At 37.3% G+C, this 19,725-nt stretch overlaps 2 protein-coding genes across 2 annotated transcripts in view; both read left to right on the top strand.

The window, feature by feature from the left end:
• Nucleotides 1-19,725, top strand: part of LOC133755991 (dystonin-like) — a 492,822-nt gene that overhangs the window by 315,279 nt on the left and 157,818 nt on the right. The window contains 10 exon segments of the mRNA XM_062186300.1: nucleotides 121-299; nucleotides 811-949; nucleotides 1,755-1,948; nucleotides 3,381-3,543; nucleotides 4,461-4,544; nucleotides 5,293-5,400; nucleotides 5,864-5,962; nucleotides 15,937-16,065; nucleotides 18,301-18,389; nucleotides 19,285-19,420. Coding sequence (XP_062042284.1) covers nucleotides 121-299; nucleotides 811-949; nucleotides 1,755-1,948; nucleotides 3,381-3,543; nucleotides 4,461-4,544; nucleotides 5,293-5,400; nucleotides 5,864-5,962; nucleotides 15,937-16,065; nucleotides 18,301-18,389; nucleotides 19,285-19,420 — 1,320 coding nt within the window.
• On the top strand, nucleotides 5,969-15,888 carry LOC133755992 (desmoplakin-like). Its single transcript, XM_062186301.1, has 3 exons — nucleotides 5,969-9,640; nucleotides 9,727-12,462; nucleotides 12,999-15,888. Exons 2-3 carry the CDS (start codon nucleotides 9,796-9,798, stop codon nucleotides 14,898-14,900), a joined length of 4,569 nt encoding a protein of 1,522 aa, XP_062042285.1. The 5' UTR covers nucleotides 5,969-9,640; nucleotides 9,727-9,795; the 3' UTR covers nucleotides 14,901-15,888.

Below are 19,725 nucleotides of genomic sequence, written 5' to 3'. Positions count from 1 at the left end.
AATTAAAGAATATATAGATTTTAAACCTATGATCATAATGTAAAATGTGTAAAAACTGTTTTAAGAAAATGTTCTATCTGGGTGATCGTCTGTTGTCTGTATCTCTTTTGTGATTTACAGAAACTAAAGAAAGAGCTGGAACGACTTAAAGATGACTTGGGAACAATCAGCAGTAAATGTGAAGAATTCTTCAGTCAAGCAGCAGCCTCCCCATCTGTGCCAACCTTGCGATCTGAGCTTAGTGTGGTCGTTCAGAACATGAATCAAGTCTATTCTATGTCTTCCACTTACATAGATAAGTATGTAACCACTATCTTAACATATAATTTGTATAGCTATCATTTTTTTTTGTGCTCATTTGCAAGTTCACCTTTAGGGATATAATACTCAATTTTATTTTGTGTTAAGGAATCTACTAAATATTTCTATGGATTTAGCACACTTCTCCAAGTTGAAACGGGTTGTGCCTCAGAGATTGGTGCATAATCTCCCCATATTTTGCCGTAGTTTCAGTAGCACAGCTTTTGTAGCCTACAGGATCTCCCTCTCCTACTTGGGCTAACTAAGGTTAGGAAGAAAATATCTTAGGTTGGACTCTTGCTGTCTACCACTCGGGAGGCAGGGGCCTGGGTTGGGCCACGTGGTGCTTCTTAAGGGTAGAGTCAGTTGAATGTTGATCTTGTAGTAAATGTGTCAGTATTCTAAGAGGAAGAACATACTGTGTCTTGTGTCCTGCCATGCTTTTAGAACTGCAACATGAAAAAATAAACATTTAACAAGAGGTAACTATTGTTCAATCCTCCTTTTAAGGTTGAAAACTGTTAATTTGGTGTTAAAAAACACTCAAGCTGCCGAAGCCCTTGTAAAACTATATGAAACTAAACTATGTGAAGAAGAAGCAGTTATAGCTGACAAGAATAACATTGAAAACCTAATAAGTACTTTAAAGGTATGAGTCTCACTCTTGGCTGTTCTTCAAGGTCATACTCTACAATTAGTTCTCTAATACTTAATTTAGATCTTCAAACATCAGGTATTGACTCTTCCAGGTTGAAAGTATTCATCCCATTTCATATTCTATAATTGCATAGATTCCTATAAGTAATTATGTTCAGTCATTTCAGTGTAAGGAGAGTTGTTCTTATTTGAAGTTTGAATGTTTATGACAGTAACTCTTTAGAGTCAGTTCACGTTGGCAGCAAAAGAGTTGAAACTAAAAATTATTTATAATAGACTCATGCTGGAAAAGATAATCATTTTAAGAAAAAAAGAGGTAAATAGAGAAGTTCATCTAAGAAATGAAAAAAGACTGATAGTTGTATCAACTGTATCTTATTTCTAAGTGTAAAACACTTAGTAAAACTACAGCAAAGCAATTGTGAAAAGTTGTAACTGATTTTAATGCATGTATTCATTACTCATCAATGGGATTAGTGGGCATTTAAAAATCAACACTGAAAAAAGACTTATTTTTACTTACAGAGATGGCAAACTTACCTATGTACTATATTTAATTAATATGCAGATTTCAATAGGATGCATTTTATTCAATTGTCACTTTATAAAAGATCAAAATACAGCCAGATATTAACAGTATAGTATCATAAGGTTAAACCTAAAAATATTTTGTATATGAAAGATACTCTTTACTTTGCCTGATTTTATATCAGTAATTTATGAATAAATTATTAACAATGTGTTTACCCAGTGACTGTTGACATATTATTTAACTTTTACAATCGGATGTCTTTTAGCAATGGAGATCTGAAGTAGATGAAAAGAGAGAGGTATTCCATGCACTGGAGGATGAATTACAGAAAGCTAAGGCCATCAGTGATGAGATGTTTAAAACATATAAGGAACGTGACCTGGATTTTGACTGGCACAAAGAAAAAGCTGATCAGTTGGTTGAAAGGTGGCAAAATGTTCATGTACAGATTGATAACAGGTTAGTACTTTCAGCTCAGCTTTCGCACAGACTGAATACCTGTCTGCCTTTTCTGGGTAAAATCTAAACTGAATAAACTTTTTTTTTTTAATTTCCACGGTTAATTTTGTTAATGATAAGAGCTTTATCTCGTGATAGTTCGTTCTTACAACTTTCACAAGACATTAGACTTTGCTTTTCAACTCTGTTATTAAAATTGTCAATGTATTTTGGCATTTGCGTAGATAATCTATGTGAATTTTCTACAAGGAAAAACAACCGTTTTCTAATTACTATCAACTAGTAATATTCAAGTTGCCATGACTTATTAACAGCACAAGTTATGACTTTTATGGGACTTTATGTAGTAATCTATTCTAGGGTAAGAGATTGAAGACTTTATATTCATTGTAACTGAAGGTACGAGAAAATTAAATCAGTCAGCCCCATGACTGAACCAAACATATCAATAGAAATGAGATGGTTTTAGGACTCATCTTTAAAAAAATGGGTTAGTTTTCATGTCCTGCTTATGTTGATGCCAGTGAATTGCTAAGACATAGTGAGGAGTAAAATTATGTTCAAATGTACGTTATTTCTTCTCTGTAAAATACTTGACAGATAGGCTTACTGGGTTGGTTTTAAAATCAGAGATACAGTTATTTAATCATAGCTCCTGGGAGAAATTCCCTGAGACCGTGTAAAATGTTCATCGGATTACCTTCTCATTGTTTCAAGAGGGAACAGCCCTTTGATGGACACCTTGGCTAGTCAGGATATCCTGATTGATTATTGTTATGGTTGTGTTTGATTTTCGTACTTTTTAAAAAAATTTTTAAAATTTTTTTGACAGGCAGAGTGGACAGTGAGAGAGAGAGAGACAGAGAGAAAGGTCTTCCTTTGCCATTGGTTCACCCTCCAATGGCCGCCGCAGCCAGTGCACTATGGCCGGCGCACCGCGCTGACCCGAAGGCAGGAGCCAGGTGCTTCTTCTGGTCTCCCATGGGGTGCAGGGCCCAAGGACTTGGGCCATCCTCCACTGCACTCCCTGGCCACAGCAGAGAGCTGGCCTGGAAGAGGGGCAACCAGGACAGAATCTGGCTCCCCTACCAGGACTAGAACCCGGTGTGCTGGCGCCGCAAGGCGGAGGATTAGCCTATTGAGCCGCGGCGCCAGCTGATTTTTCGTACTTTTAAGCTTTAGTCTCTTGGGTATGTCCCTAGAGTAACCGGTGCCCTTAAATGACACAACTCCAGGAACAAAATTTTTATATTTTTTATATTCAGCCCAGAGCTGTATGGAGTGCCCATGGAGGTATGCATTAAATTCTTTGCACGGACTCCTGTAGTTGTACATAGTGCATTGAAGTGCACTTACTTTGTCTCTCCCTTCTCTGCCCCTTCCACCTTCCTAATACAATCTTAAACTCATTATCCTATTACTTTTCTCTTAGGTTACGGGACTTAGAAGGCATTGGGAAATCACTGAAGTATTATAGAGATACCTATCACCCGCTGGATGATTGGATCCAGCATGTTGAAACTACTCAGAGAAAGATTCAGGAAAATCAGCCAGAGAATAGTAAAAACCTAGCCACGCAGCTGAATCAACAGAAGGTATGTGAAGAAAATTCCTTGTACTAAGGTTGCCTCTGTTTGGTCAGTTATGATCCTCCCCTTTCTTATGTTAAAGGAAAAGTAAGCAACTTTCTAGAGAAAAGTGTGTAGTATATCATAAGTACTAAAACCCTGTAGCCCAAACCTACATAATTGTTTATTTTTATTTCTTGGAAATCATTATTGATAGGAAAGGTGTTAGGAAAGTAACATAAATAGAATAATTTCAAATTCCTACTTGTGATTTAATCATAGGTAAACCATTTTGATACCTTGCTGGCCACAGTAGTATTGTGAGCTCCTAAATAAATAAAAATGGGTAGTGTCGTTGGTACTCAAAGGCCTCAAGTCTAATTCCCATGATTTAGAATAATTTCTGCTTTGGAAAGGCTGTGAGGATGGGTCACTTACATGGCCTAGTCTGGAGGTTTGTAATTTACTCAAAATTAAAGTAACATATTAAATGCCAAGGGATTAGGAGCTATACTTTTTTTAAAGATTTATTTATTTATTTATTTATTTGAAAGAGTTACAAAGAAAGAGAAGGAGAGGCAGAGAGAAAGGGGGGGGGGGTCTTCCAACTGCTGGTTCACTCCCTAATTGGCTGCAACAGCCTGAGCTGTGCTGATCTGAAGCCAGGAGCCAGGAGCCTCCTCTGAGTCTCCCAAGTAGGTTCAGAGACCCAAGGACTTGGGGCATCTTGTATTGCTTTCCCAGGCTATAGCAGAGAGCTGAATCAGAAGTGGAGCAGCTGGGATTCAAAACTGCAGGTAGCGGCTTTACCCGCTACACCACAGTGCCAGCCCCAGGAGCTGTACTATTAAGTTATGTGAGCATCCCTTAGGTCCTGAGTTCTTAAGAAGTAGAACAGCACAGATTTCATTGTCCTGTTCCTTCTAAATTATGTGCATTTACAGATGCTGGTGTCTGAAATAGAAATGAAACAGAGCAAAATGGATGAGTGTCAAAAATATGCAGAGCAGTACTCCGCTATAGTGAAGGTAAGAGGTTTAAATCACTGCAGTCCAGTTTACTATTCAAGGATGTGATTCTACAGCGTACTTTTTATGGATGAGATGACTATACAGGGTACCACATGTTAAAAAAAGAATGCTCGCTTGAACTTCTGGACAATTATCTAATAATTCTTTGTGAAATTTCAGTCACATGACAGACCCCCAATTCATTCATCTTCTTTCTTGCTGTCACATGTATGTAAGTTTATGCATGCACGCACACACACACACACACTACCACCACCACCACCACCAGAATAAATTCAAAGCTTTGACATTGGCCTTTGCTTTTCTCTTACCCTTTTTTTCTGTAACACTGCTGACGTTGTCCATAGGAGAATTTCTGGCTGTCTAACTTAGGAGACGTTTCTGATACTTTGCATGTTATCACTGACCTCTTCTCAGCTTTAGCCTGCCAGATCCACAGTTCCATTGTCTAGCTAAGGAAAGGGAAGCTGAAGATAGAATACTAGAATACTTTAACAAGTATTTTTATGAGCTTCCAGAGGAACCTGGGAACTTTCCTGACTGCCTCACATATTTCTGATTTTATCATCTCATTGGAAGCATCTGCAGGATTGTATAGATTCCTAAAAATGTCATTTTGCAGTATTTTCTTTATTTAAAGTTAACTCAAAGTAACTAGGTTCCAGTTTTCCCTGACAGACAACTATAGGGTGAAGATCTAGTGCTTCGCTTTAATTAATTTTATCTTACTGGCTCTCTTATACAGGACTATGAATTACAAACAATGACCTACCGGGCCATGGTTGATTCACAACAAAAATCTCCAGTGAAACGCCGAAGAATGCAGAGCTCAGCAGATCTAATTATTCAGGAGGTAATAACAGTGGGAGAGAGGGGGGAAGGAGTACAAAAGAGAGAAATATCGTTTTACCAAGCGCTTTACTTTTACAATGATGACATACATATAATATCAAATTTATACTTTACGACATTTCAGGACATCACAGTGGTGTGCAGCCATCACCGCCATTACTCAAGAATCTTTTCATAATCCCACACACAAAGTCTATAACAATACATGTTATTAAGGATCTTAAAAATCCTTCTGCAGATCTTTATTCAAGATCATGTATTAACTATAAAGATAAATAAATGTACTTCAGGATTAAATTTAGGAAGTAGTTGTCATTTAATATGTTTTTCACAACATATAAGAATAAGCTCATTGCTACTAAGTTACCATTTATCATAAGGGAGTGGTATACTTTACTGTCCTGAAGTCGTCAACTTACTTAGGACAAATGGAGATGGTATTTTTCTTTTTTTCTGAATTGCAGTTTATGGATCTAAGGACTCGATACACTGCTCTGGTCACTCTCATGACACAGTATATTAAATTTGCTGGTGATTCCCTGAAGAGGCTGGAAGAGGAGGAGGTAACAATTAACAATGAACAGCTAAATAAAAAGAACCTGGGTTTTATCAGGAACTATGGTATGGTTTAGGGCGGGAAAAGATTTCAGGATACAGTTACACTGCTGATAGCTGATAGTCAAGTAATTATTTGATTATAAAATTACGATGGAGATGAGTGAAGGCCTGGGGCTTTTGTTTGTTTTAATGATTCAAATAGAATAGTACTTTTAAGTTTTCATGTTAGACTCTATTATGTTACAGTGGTCCTCTTTTAAATTATGAAATGTTGGGAACGAGCATGGGCAGAACATTTCAGCTTTCTCACAGCTGAGATGTGTGCTGCAGTGAAGTGCAGTCATGAGTCACTGCTGTTACCATGTCTCCTGAGATACCATGGGGATGCTTTAGTTTTATGTTTTAAAGTGAATTTACATCTTTAAGGAATTAAAATCATTACAATCAATATATCAGTAAGACATCAACTTGTAGTAGATATTTATATAAAACAATGTTTTAAAGATTTTAGGATGATATAGTACATTTGTAAAAAGGCTAACATTCTGATTTGGAGGGTATCTACTGCTTTGATTCTGCATTTAAAAATTATATTCAGAAATAGGAACAATAAGGAGTTAGCTATAAAAATACATTGTCATCAAAGACTATTTTATTAAATCTTGAAGTGATCATGCCCTATATGTTTTCCTGATATAATTTCTGCTTCTAGCCTCAGAACACACAAAATGGTAGAATGAATACTAACAATTGTAAAACGTGGGGCATGAGCTATCTTAGATGGTTGGTGAAATTCTGGTGGTGATTATCCTTAGTGTAATTCTGTTTAAGTAATGAGAGAACCTAACATAATAAATTTCTATGGGATGTAACCTTTTTAAGTTTCTAAAAATTTAACTGCCTTGTTCTAAACTACTTTAGTCTGTTCAGAGTTAACACTTTGCTGCAACTAAATCACTAACATAGCTGATTGCAAGACTTTATAACCAGCTTCCTTGTGCTTAGAAAGGAGAACTAGAAATATATGTGGCCATCTTATTGTTTTCCCCTCTTATCTATGAAAGAATATCCATATTTTTTTTACATTTTTACTTCTTGAGATTTATCCCATTTTAAATAGTATGCAGACCATTTAAGTTATATATGTGATACTCAAATGTAAAATAAAATTGTTTTTTCATCATTATTGTATACAACAGATTATACACACACATATATGTATATGCACACCACTCTGTTCAGTTTATCTTGTGGGAATGAACACTAGCAATTGACGAAACAAAAGATATGTCAAATGGCTTAAATATATGCAAATTGTTGTTGTCACCCTCTGAAAAGTCGAAGACAGCAATGAAAATCAAAACAATATACTTAGGGAAGTAAATACAAAGACAACAATTTACAATAGATAAAAAAATCATCACTTATGGATCATTAATGGAATGCATAAAAGAGATATGCAACAGGTTTTAGACTCAGAATAGTAGTTCTTCTGAAACTGAGTCTTGAAGACTCACAAAGAAACTTTGTTCTGAGAGCAGAATTTTCCATAATAAACAAAAATTAGAGATGTAAGTTAATTTTAGAAGTAATATCCTATTAGAAAAATATTAGTGCATCTGTAAAGGATATTAGATATGATGAAGTTTATGAGTCTATGTTGACAGCAAAATATAGTAAATATTTATCACTGGAACTAAAGGGTGACATTGGTGGAACACTTAGAGAAAAGGAAATATTTTTATGAAAATAAGTTTTAAATATTCAAAAAAGCAAATCATCAATTGGACTAAATCACTTCTAGTGATTTTTCTAGCATTTGCTAGAAAATTTAGTTATCTAGACAGTATGAAAGTAATCAATCATTACAATAACTCTAAAATAGTAAGGTTCTAATAACATTGTTTTCTGAAGGAGTTTTCATTTATTTAAACTTAAGGACATTACCAAAGGGGAAAAAAAGGCTCAACATTTCTTAGCAATAGGTAGGTTTTAAAGGAGATTTGATAAAGAACTGAAGAAGATCTTCTTAGAAATAATCTTTTTGAAAAACATGAAAAAAATCTAATATAAATAGGTAGCATGCTTCAGGGTCACTGAGACTTGGCCCTGATTCCAAAGTAAAGAAAATAGAACACTGAGCATAGTGGGTTGTGATGAAATTTTCTTCTATGTGAATTTTTATTCAAAATTATATTTAGGTTATCTATGGAAGCAACTGAAGTTCACATCAAAATTATTAGGTGATCAAAACATTTAGTGGAAGTGAAATAAGAGGCATGGTCTATAATATAAATTAAATTATTGAAATTCACCATCATTTTTCACTGAAAACAAATCTATACAAGATAATTTCTCTACTCCTGTTTAAATTATGTCTAATTATGGCAACTTGACTTGATGTTATGAAACTAACATGATATTAATAGAAAGAAATTAAATTACAAGTAACCCTGTTCATGTTCTTCTGTAGTAAGTGTAAAATGTACTCCTTCCAGTTGAGACCAGTTCATTCATTAAAAGAATAAATTACTTTTCTAATATTTTGTCTGTAAATTGAAGCTGAATCCCTAGTACATTTTGAAAAGCATCTATATTTAACAACTTTCTTTATGGAGTATCTAAAGGTACTTGTCAAGGTGGATGCATATGAGGTATGTCATTAGCAACAGCAACAACATCTGTGAGTATATGGGGCACATCTTTCCTATTAGGAACTAAAGCTGCCTTTGCATTAGCAACTTTCATTATTGTGATTGTCATAATATAACAAGTATAAACAAAGATTTTTGTATTCAAGTTTTGCATAATTTTCCTCCTCCCCCACATTAAATATTATTTCTGAATTTGGTTGTCCATTCTACAGTATGGTTTTGTTTCTTTCATGATAAAAATATTGTAACATAGATTCACTTTTAATTTCCATGGGGCTAGATATTGAAAACTGTACTCTTTAGTGTCATTTGGTTCCTGTGTGTTTGTGTTCTTATTAGCTTGTAGGACAAAGTTGTGTGGTGCAAGGCCAGAAAGAACACTGTCATTTTTTTTTTTGACAGGCAGAGTGGACAGTGAGAGAGAGACAGAGAGAAAGGTCTTCCTTTGCCGTTGGTTCACCCCTCAATGGCTGCCGCGGCCGGTGCACCGCGCTGATCCAAAGGCAGGAGCCAGGTGCTTATCCTGGTCGCCCATGGGGTGCAGGACCCAAGCACTTGGGCCATCCTCCACTGCACTCCCTGGCCGTAGCAGAGAGCTGGCCTGGAAGAGGGGCAACCGGGACAGAATCTGGTGCCCTGACCGGGACTAGAACCCGGTGTACCGGTGCCGCAGGGCGGAGGATTAGCCTATTGAACCGCGGCGCCAGCTTGTTATGATTTTTAATTCCTGCTTTTGTCATTTAACCATTGTGGGAGTTTGCAAAATCATTTAGCTAGCTTTATCTCAAGTTGTTTACCTGTGAAAAGCTGGGGTCATAGTCAGTGTTTTCTAGTGTCTCTTCTTACTATAAAATCCTGAGCTAGCTAATGTTTAAAATAAAATTATTCCTGAGAGACAAAACAAGATTTTCAGGCAGTCCGTCATGAGGATGTCTTGTCTTCTGCTGACTCTCTTACGCTTCCTCTCTGAAGAAGGCGGTGCTCTTGGTGGTGGTAGCGCTTGGTCTGCATTTGGGTTCGCTTGGTTTTGTAAGTACCTTGATGAACATTGCTTTACATTTTGTATGATAAACCTGAATAGATCAGGTCTGACACTTTCCCAACCTCTCTTGTAGATTAAAAGGTGTAAGGAGACTTCTGAACATGGGGCATATTCAGATCTGCTTCAGCGGCAGAAGGCAACCATGATTGAGAATAGCAAACTTACAGGAAAGATCAGTGATCTGGAAAAAATGGTAGCTGAACTAAAGAAACAGAAGTCTAGAGTAGAGGAAGAACTTCCCAAGGTCAAGGAGGCTGCGGAAAATGAATTGAGGAAGCAGCAGAGGAATGTAGAAGACATTGCTCTGCAGAAGATGAGGGCAGAAAGTGAAGCCAAGCAGTACCGCAGGGAACTGGAGACCATTGTGAGAGAGAAGGAAGCCGCGGAACGGGAGCTGGAGCGCGTGCGGCATCTCACGATCGAGGCAGAGGCCAGAAGAGCAGCTGTGGAGGAAAACCTCCGGAATTTTCGGGATCAGCTAGAGGAAAACACCTTTACAAGGAGAACACTGGAAGATCATCTTAAAAGAAAAGACTCAAGTCTCAATGATCTGGAGCAACAAAAAAAAAAGTTGGTGGAAGAGTTAAGAAGAAAGAGAGACAATGAAGAAGAACTCTTGAAGCTGGTCAAGCAGATGGAAAAGGACCTTGCACATCAGAAACAGGTAGCAGAGAAGCAGTTGAAGGAAAAGCAGAAAATTGAATTGGAAGCAAGAAGAAAAATAACTGAAATTCAGCATTCCTGCAGAGAAAGTGCATTGCCAGCTTGTGCGATCATGCCGGTGGCATCATGCAGGGCAATAGCAGACCTTGAGAAGGAGCATGACAAACAGAAAGCAGCAGAACTTAAGCAGCAGGTGGATGAACTCACAGTTGCCAACAGAAAGGCTGAGAAAGACATGAGAGAGCTCAAGTATGAACTCAGTGCCCTGCAGCTTGAAAAAACTTCATCTGAGGAAAAGGCTCGTTTGCTAAAAGATAAACTAGATGAAACAAATAATACCCTGAAGTGTCTTAAGTTAGAGTTGGAAAGGAAGGATCAGGCAGAGGAAGAGTATTCTCAGCAACTCAGAGAACTCAGTAAGCAACTGACGCAAACCACAGATAAAGCTGAAGAAGTCATGCAAGAAGCTGATGATCTCAAGAAAATAAAGCACAATTATCAATTAGAATTAGAATCTCTTCATCATGAGAAAGGGAAATTGCAGAGAGAAGTAGACAGAATCACTAGGGCACATGCTATTGCTGAGAAGAATATTCAGCATTTAAACTCGCAAGTTCAGTGTTTTCAGGGCGAGAAGGAATTCTCTAATGAAAGAGTACGAGTATTCCAGAGAAAATCAGACCATCTGAAAGAACAATTTGAGAAGAGCCATGAGCAGTTGCTTCAGAATATTAAGGCTGAAAAAGAAAATAATGATAAAATCCAAAAGCTTAATGAAGAACTGGAGAAAAGTAATGAGTGTGCAGAAATGTTAAAACAAAAAGTAGATGAGCTTACTAGGCAGAATAATGAAACCAAATTAATGATGCAGAGAATCCAAGCAGAATCAGAGAATATAGTTTTAGAAAAACAAGCTATCCAGCAAAGATGTGAAGCACTGAAAATTCAGGCAGATGGTTTCAAAGATCAGTTACGCAACACGAATGAACACTTGCATAAACAGACAAAAACAGAACAAGATTTCCATAGAAAAATTAAATGCCTGGAAGAGGATCTGGCCAAAAGTCAAAATTTAGTAAGTGAATTTAAGCAGAAGTGTGACCAGCAGAATATTATCATCCAGAATACTGAGAAAGAGGTGAGAAATCTGAATGCGGAGCTGAATGCTTCAAAAGAGGAAAAGCGACGGGGAGAGCAGAAAGTTCAGCTACAACAAGCTCAGGTACAAGAGTTAAACAACAGGCTGAAAAAGGTCCAAGATGAACTGCATTTAAAGACCATAGAGGAGCAGGTGACCCACAGAAAGATGGTTCTGTTTCAGGAGGAGTCTGATAAATTCAAACGTTCAGCTGAGGAATTTCGCAAAAAGATGGAAAAATTGATGGAAGCCAAAGTCGTCACTGAAAATGATATTTCAGGCATTCAGCTTGACTTTGCATCTCTTCAGCAAGAAAACTGCAGAGCTCAAGAGAATGCTAAGCTTTGTGAAACAAATATCAAAGAACTCGAAAGGCAGCTTCAGCGATACCGGGAGCAAGCACAACAAGGACAGCACATGGAGACAAATCATTACCAAAAATGTCGGAAACTTGAGGACGAGCTCATCACCCAGAAACAAGAAGTTGAAAATCTGAAGCAGAAAATGGATCAACAGATAAAGGAACACGAACATCAGTTAGTTTTGCTCCAGTGTGAAATCCAAAAGAAGAATACCGCCAAAGAGCATACTTTCAAACCAGACTTTGAGATGACTGTGAAGGGGTGTCAGCACTCTGGAGAGCTCTCTTCCAGGAACACTGGACACCTTCACCCAACTGGCAGATCTTCTCTGTTGAGATGGGCTCAGGAACCACAGACACTGGAAGGAAAATGGCAGCAGCAGATCGTCGAACAAAGCCCCAAAGAAGTCCAGTTTCAGTCACCAGTGTCTCTTCTAGAGAAAGAGAAAAGCCAGCAGTGTTACTCTGAGTATTTTTCTCAGACTAGCACTGAATTGCAGATAACCTTTGATGAGGCGAACCCTAGGACAAGACTCTCAGAAATAGAGAAGATAAGGGATCAAGCCCTGCACAGTACCAGACCACCTATTAGGTATCCAGATGACAAACGTGAAATGGAACTTGTGAAGCTTTTGACACCCTTAGAGGTATACTTTGTGTTCTGAGACCTTGTTGGCTACATAATGTCAGGTTTCCTCTTTTCCTTCTCTTCTCTCATAGGTGAAATTTTTAAATGATTTTAAAATGTGCTTGGCTCTCAGTAGTTCTGACTGAAAAATAATCCTGTATTTTTCCTAGTGATTTACCTGAAATTTTTATTGTAAATTATCATTCTTTAATATTTGAATGTTTAGACACACAGATGTTGTATCTATGGGAATAGATTTTAAAAAATCTGATAATAGAAAAACAAAACCTTTAGAGGAGCCAAGTAGTTGACTTTCTAATATATTCTGTGGCCAAATTTCATCTCAGCCTTTTTTCAACATACCATTTTGATATAATCTAAAGAAAACTTCAGATTCTCAATATTACTCACTCCTGAACCTTCCTTGATTTGAGGTGTTTCTTCTCTGTACGTATTTCATCTTTGCAATTCAAGGAATTGTGTTTGGATTGAGAATGAGTACAGTGGCATCATGTTCTTTAGGTGACTTTTAATATTTATAAATTCCTGTTGCAGATAGCTAAGAACAAGCAGTACGATATGCACACAGAAGTCACAACATTAAAACAAGAAATGAACCCAGTTCCCAATGCCGAAGAATGGACACTTGAAGGGTGCAGAGCCTCTGGTGGACTCAAGAGAGGAGATTTCCTTAAGAAAGGCTTAGAACCAGAGCCTTCCCAGAACTCTGATGGTGATCATGCGTGTTCAGTTAGAGATGATGAATTTAAATTCCAAGGGCTCAGGCACACTGTGACTGCCAGGCAGTTGGTTGAAGCTAAACTTCTGGACATGAAGACAATCGAGCAGCTGCGACTTGGTCTTAAGACAGTTGACGAAGTTCAGAAAACTCTTAGCAAATTTTTGACAAAAGCCACTTCAATTGCAGGACTCTATCTAGAGTCCACAAAAGAGAAGATTTCATTTGCCTCAGCAGCCAAGAAAATCATCATAGACAAAATGATGGCTTTAGCATTTTTAGAAGCTCAGGCTGCCACAGGTTTTATCATCGATCCCATTTCAGGTCAGACGTATTCTGTTGAAGAGGCAGTTCTTAAAGGAATTGTGGACCCTGAGTTCAGAATTAGGCTCCTTGAGGCAGAGAAAGCAGTCCTGGGGTATTCGTCTTCTACTAAGACATTGTCAGTATTTCAAGCCATGGAAAATAGAATGCTTGACAGACAAAAAGGTAAACATATCTTGGAGGCCCAGATTGCGAGTGGCGGCGTCATTGATCCTGTGAGAGGCATTCGTGTTCCTCCAGAAGTGGCTCTGCAGCAGGGCTTGTTAAATAATGCCATCTTCCAGTTTTTGCATGAGCCATCCAGCAACACAAGAGTTTTTCCTAATCCCAACAACAGGCAAGCCCTGTATTACGCAGAGTTATTGCGAATGTGTGTGTTTGATGTAGATTGCCAGTGCTTTCTGTTTCCATTCGGGGAGAGGGACATTTCTAATCTCAACGTAGAGAAAGCCCACAAAATTTCTGTAGTGGATATTAAAACAGGGGCAGAGCTGACTGCTTATGAAGCTTTCCAGAGAAACCTCATTGAGAAAAATACATATCTTGAGCTTTCAGGGCAGCAGTATCAGTGGAAGGAAGCTATGTTTTTTGAATCCTATGGGCATCCTTCTCGGATGCTGATTGATACTAAAACAGGGTTGCAGTTCAATATTAATGAGGCTATAGAGCAGGGAACAGTTGACAAAGGCATGCTCCAAAAGTATCAGGAAGGCCTCAGCACACTGACAGAACTTGCTGATTCTTTGCTGAGCCGGTTAGTTCCCAAAAAGGATTTGCACAGTCCTATTGCAGGGTATTGGCTGACCTCTAGTGGGGAAAGGATCTCTTTACTGAAGGCCTCCCGGCGAAATTTGGTTGATAGGATTACCGCCCTCAGATGTCTGGAAGCCCAAGTCAGTACTGGAGGGATAATTGATCCTTTGACTGGCAGAAAGTACCGGGTGGCTGAAGCTTTGCATAGGGGCCTTGTTGATGAAGGGTTTGCCCAGCAGCTGAGACAGTGTGAATTAGTAATCACAGGGATTGGCCACCCAGTTACCACCAAAATGATGTCCGTGGTGGAAGCTGTGAATGCAAACATCATTAGCAAGGAGATGGGCATGCGCTGTCTGGAATTTCAGTACTTGACAGGGGGCCTGATCGAGCCCCAGGTTCACTCTCGATTGTCCATAGAGGAGGCTCTCCAAGTAGGTATTATAGATGTCCTCATTGCTACACAACTGAAAGATCAAAAGTCGCATGTCAGAAATATAATATGTCCCCGGACAAAAAGAAAGTTGACGTACAAAGAAGCCTTAGAAAAAGCTGATTTTGATTTCCACACAGGACTTAAACTGTTAGAGGTATCTGAACCCTTGATGACGGGAATTTCTAGCCTATACTATTCATCCTAATAGGACACATGGAGATACCTTTGTGCAAGGGGTGACACCGGCTGGTTCATGCCATCTGTGTAGAGCAGATGGTATCCACTAAATATGCAGGAATTGTGTCACCAACTCAAACCACTATTTCTTGAGGGCAGGAAATGGCTGAATACTCAGAGGAGATAATAATTTTTGAATGATACATAACAAAAATTTACTGCCCTTCAAACTGCTTCACTAAGCTTTTGGAATGGTTTTTTTAAAATCTTGCCCACACTTCCAATAACTTATAGCACCCCTTCACTGAGTGGAGGCCGCCTGGTGTTAGCGTTGCATTTGTTAAAAGCTATGTCACAGTCCCTGAAAGAGCACTTCACCAAGCACCGTGGAATCAAAAAGAAAGATGTGAATGTGCTCCCACACCCATGAGGCTGCAGGATTTTAGATTGCTTCAAAAAAATGTTGAGTGTCCCTGTATACAGTGACCTTCTTTACATATTAAAATGTTTGTCACAGTTTCTTATTTCTCGTTAAGACTTTGGACACAAAAGCTACCGTTACGGATGTATTATGTGTTTTAAGAGGGGAGAGGGTTTTTCTTTATGTATTTTATCCTATGTATTTTTCATACTGGGGTGTGTGTGTATGTGTGTGTGTGTGTAGACATACTCTACCCTTTCAGCATCCTGTTGTCTGATACTTGTCTGTCAAGACCATTATGATTGTAATGCTAATGCAAAGGCAGCAATTCAAAGATCTTCTAGTGCCTCATGAATAAAGTTGAGTTTTTTTATTTTTCATATTGATGGAACAGCTGGGAGGTTAGACCAGCCATTAAAGAACGTTTATCACAGCTTTCTTTGCTATTGTAAACATTTTGTAAGAACAAATGCTCTATGACATGGTAAATATGGTTAAGTGAATGAATAAAATATCTTAGTAACCTCTGTGTGATGAAGATGCTTCTACATTCCTGTTTTCTCTGGAGAGGTCAGTGTAGCAGCTCAGTCATTTACTGGACTGTTATTTTTTATTTTTTTTTTTTATCACTCACACTTGTCAGAAGTCACTGGAAGAAGAAAAGAAAGAACATATTGAAAAAGCCAAAGAATTGCAGAAATGGGTATCAAATATCAGCAAGACATTGAAAGATGGAGAGAAGGCTGGAAAATCTCCCTTCTCTAAGCAAAAGGTATCACACAGGTCTTGGTTTAAAAGTAATAGCAGTGTATAGAAGTTACTTAGTTAATATGATCCATGTAGTACAATGTTCCATTTTTACCTTAATTTTCTCCATTTTTATAAGCAATTATAATGATGATCAGAGAAATAAAGCAACTTGCCCCAGGAATGTCCTTTAGTTTACGGCAGGAGAAGCTGTCTCTGGTTCCAAAGCATGAAGAATATATATTGACCTTACTCTTAGAAAACTGATACTTTATACTAAATTTCCTAATAGTTTGGATGTGTTTTCTGATTATTATGATGAGAATTGTTAAGGAGTTAAATCATGTTTTTTTTTTTTCAGGGTAAATCCACACATTCCACAACATAAAGATAGACAGGCTCATACTTATAAACATAAAATGTTTCAAGGTCAATGATAACACAAACTTGGATATTACATTTTGAATACTGACTTTATTGCACTCTTCTGAATCTTTTCTATTTCAAGGATGAAAATGAAATTCTAGACTTTTTCCTCACCAAACTGAATTCTTCAGTTTTATGAATAATCTTCTGCCTCCCAAATACTTATTATTAGTTGAGGGGACAGCTTGTGAGATGTTACTGCTCCATGATGTCAAATGGGCTACACCACTAGAAGCTCTTAAAACACTGGTAGTTAAGGAGTAAATCCCAGTGTTGCCACTAGTGGGATTGCTGCTTCATCTTTAAAAAGTAAAGTTCTATCAAGATAAGCTTTATGTCCTGAAGGACTACTTTTCCTACACTGCTTTCCTGCCCCTGCCTGACATTTGCAAGTTTCTGGGGCTATCATTAAATCTCAGTATTTATCTCTGCTTCAGTACTCACTTGTCATCACTTGAAATATTGTTGTTGTGACTAAATTGAGGAAGATGTGAATGTCTTAACTGATTTTGTCTCTTGTATGAGTCAAATTAGTCTTATCAGGGATTCCCCCTTGGAGAAGTTTAAAGACCAAAGTATAAACTTGCAATATTCAGTTCAAATAAAGTTATATTAGCTCATAAATTTGCACACTATGTATCGGAGTAGAAGAAATTAGAATTTGAAAGTTACTTACATTTGATGTTTTAAAGCATAAACTTTCACAAGTATTTAATGGAAATATTTAAAATATCTTCTCTTCCTACTTTTCTCTTTCCCTCCTATCAGATAAACATACAAGTAAAATAGGAACATACACTTGAGCAAAAATCTTTTAGGAGAACAAATTTCCTCTCTGAAACCCAGATACTAAATCCTTGGCATTTTCACATTCTGTAGTTGCCAAGTTTTTCGAAACATTTCTAATACACAGAAAAACATACAGGTACTGTTTCATGCAGATCATGGCCGTACTTATAGCTCTTTAGAAATACTGAATGATGTCTGTTAAGGGAAACTTAAGATAATTTGATGTGAATAGGTGTGTCCTCCAAAAATTGATGAGGCCTTTTGACCATATATAACCATGAAAAATAGAATTGGAGTTGACAACTATGTGAAACATACTGGGGGAAAATATATCTTTTCATTGGCCCATTGCTTCCTTTCATTTCTACTCATTTGAAAGAATGGCTCATTTAAGGTATTTTATTTCTGAAATAAGGTATTCAGAAGAATGTGATGCACTGAGAAATTAGGAGAAGGTGTTGTGGCCTCTTGCTTTTCCTGAGCAAGATGAATCGTATTTCTGTATCAGGTGACTTTTATAGGGGAGGATTTTTAGCATTTAAAAGTAGAAAATCTTCATCTGAACACCTAAGATTAACACTTTCACCATAACCTTTTTTTCAAAAGGAGCATGTGTCTAGGAATTCGAGGAAGGAAGATATACTCTTTGGAAATAGTATTCCACATTCTTGTATGTTTTTCAGTACTCTGACATACATGGGAGATACTGGGCCCAGTGCCAAACCTCTAGCCACTTGGATGCTTAGGGCCACCTGAAGTCAGGGTTGAGCTGGACATTAGCAAGGACCATTTAATGTATTATTAATTCCTCATGAAAATGAACGCACTAAGACTAGAGAAGATCTTGTCTTCATCATGCATTCTAAATAAATGCTCTTCCTATCCAGATGTATAGCCTGCTAATAACTGACAGGTTATTTACATGGGTCACCCAGAAAGAAGAACTATCATTTGGGTCTTAATTAAAATTTGATTTGTTAAAAAAAAATACTGTTGTGTAGTCCTTTTGTGGTGAGAGTTTGAATACACCTTCTTTACTTTACAGATTTCCAGTGAGGAAATATCAACCAAGAAGGAACAATTATCCGAAGCACTTCAAACCTTGCAGCTTTTTTTGGCTAAGCATGGAGACAAGTATGCTAGTTTTCATGAACTCTTTTATTCCAAATAAGAAAAGCAGAAAGTGGTAAATTGGGATTTTTAGAAATGAAATTTAAACCAATCAGTGTTTTCTTAATGAGTGTAAGGACATAAACAATTGTAACTTTAGCAATTTAATTAATTACCTCTTTTTGTGTTAGTGTGACTTTGAAATGTACCTATTATCCCCTTATATGACTGATAAGATACAGACTCAGAGAGGTTGAGGATTAAAATAGCTTGTGAGATGTAGGGTTAAGACTTCAAGTCAAGTCTTAATTATTGAGTAGTGTTCCTGAGACCATCAGAAGATGTACAAATGTCTTCTTCATTTTCTTGGCTAACACCTGATGGCAACCTGATTTCTCATATTTTGGTTCTTTTGTTTGTTTTTTTCAACAAATCACTTCATTTCAAAGAATGCCTCAGGCAGGGAAAGATTCCACCCTTGTATAAGCCCTTTTTTGGCTGCCCTCCTTAACATTATTCCTCAAGACTCTATGGTACCAAAAAGAACTGAGCTAATTTCTTTATTATTAAGTTTCTTTTGAGAAATGATACTTTACTTATCCTTTTTCTATTTTGGGATGAATAATGGGTTCTTTCCCTCTGTCAATGTCAGTAATTGTTATTCTGGAAATTTATATGTTAGATAGGTGCCAATATTACTTTCTACTCTTTCCTTCAGTTCCTTTCTTAGAGAATGAAAAGACTCTTAGGTGATCTTAAGGCCATCCTCAATTATAACATACAGCCATATCAACACCTGAGCAATATGTACATGAGGCTTTATTTTTATTTTATCATATGACAAAGACATTGAACCAAATGTATCATCTTTACACCTGAAAATCTGCATTACTCTTTTCAAACTTTCTGGCTATTTTAGAATGACAGATGAAGAAAGAAATGAATTGGAAAAGCAAATGAAAGCTCTTCAAGAAGGTTATAACTTACTATTCAGTGAGTCTCTGAAACAACTACAAGAATCACAAACCTCAGCAGATGAAAAGGTAGAGGAGAAGGTAATGTTATCTATGCAAAGGCAAGGCTGTCTCAAGAAGCTTGGTTTTATTGCATGAGTGTGAGAATATATATGTCAATAATAAAGAAATGACCTTGAATTTTGTATATGGATAAAACATAGATGGACTTTAATGAAACATTTGGAGATTTCAGTGTTGTTAATTAAATGTAGTCTTACACGTGCTGATCATCAGTTTCTGTGACATCTTAATCTCTGCCTTGCATGGTAAAAGAAAAGAATCATTCATTTTTCTAACTCTTCTCTTTAAAAGCCATTCTTCTGCTATATTAGGTATTTTAGTAT

The sequence above is a fragment of the Lepus europaeus genome, chromosome 3 (genome assembly GCF_033115175.1).
Source record: "Lepus europaeus isolate LE1 chromosome 3, mLepTim1.pri, whole genome shotgun sequence".
Lineage (NCBI taxonomy): Eukaryota > Metazoa > Chordata > Mammalia > Lagomorpha > Leporidae > Lepus > Lepus europaeus.
This window is presented reverse-complemented; position numbering and strand designations above follow the sequence as displayed.

Bases quoted from the DNA above. Each gene is read 5' to 3' on its own strand.
- LOC133755992 (XM_062186301.1), top strand. From the start codon at position 9,796: ATGATTGAGAATAGCAAACTTACAGGAAAGATCAGTGATCTGGAAAAA. The intron at 12,463-12,998 runs GTATACTTTGTG...TTCCTGTTGCAG, and splicing joins AGCTTTTGACACCCTTAGAG to ATAGCTAAGAACAAGCAGTA.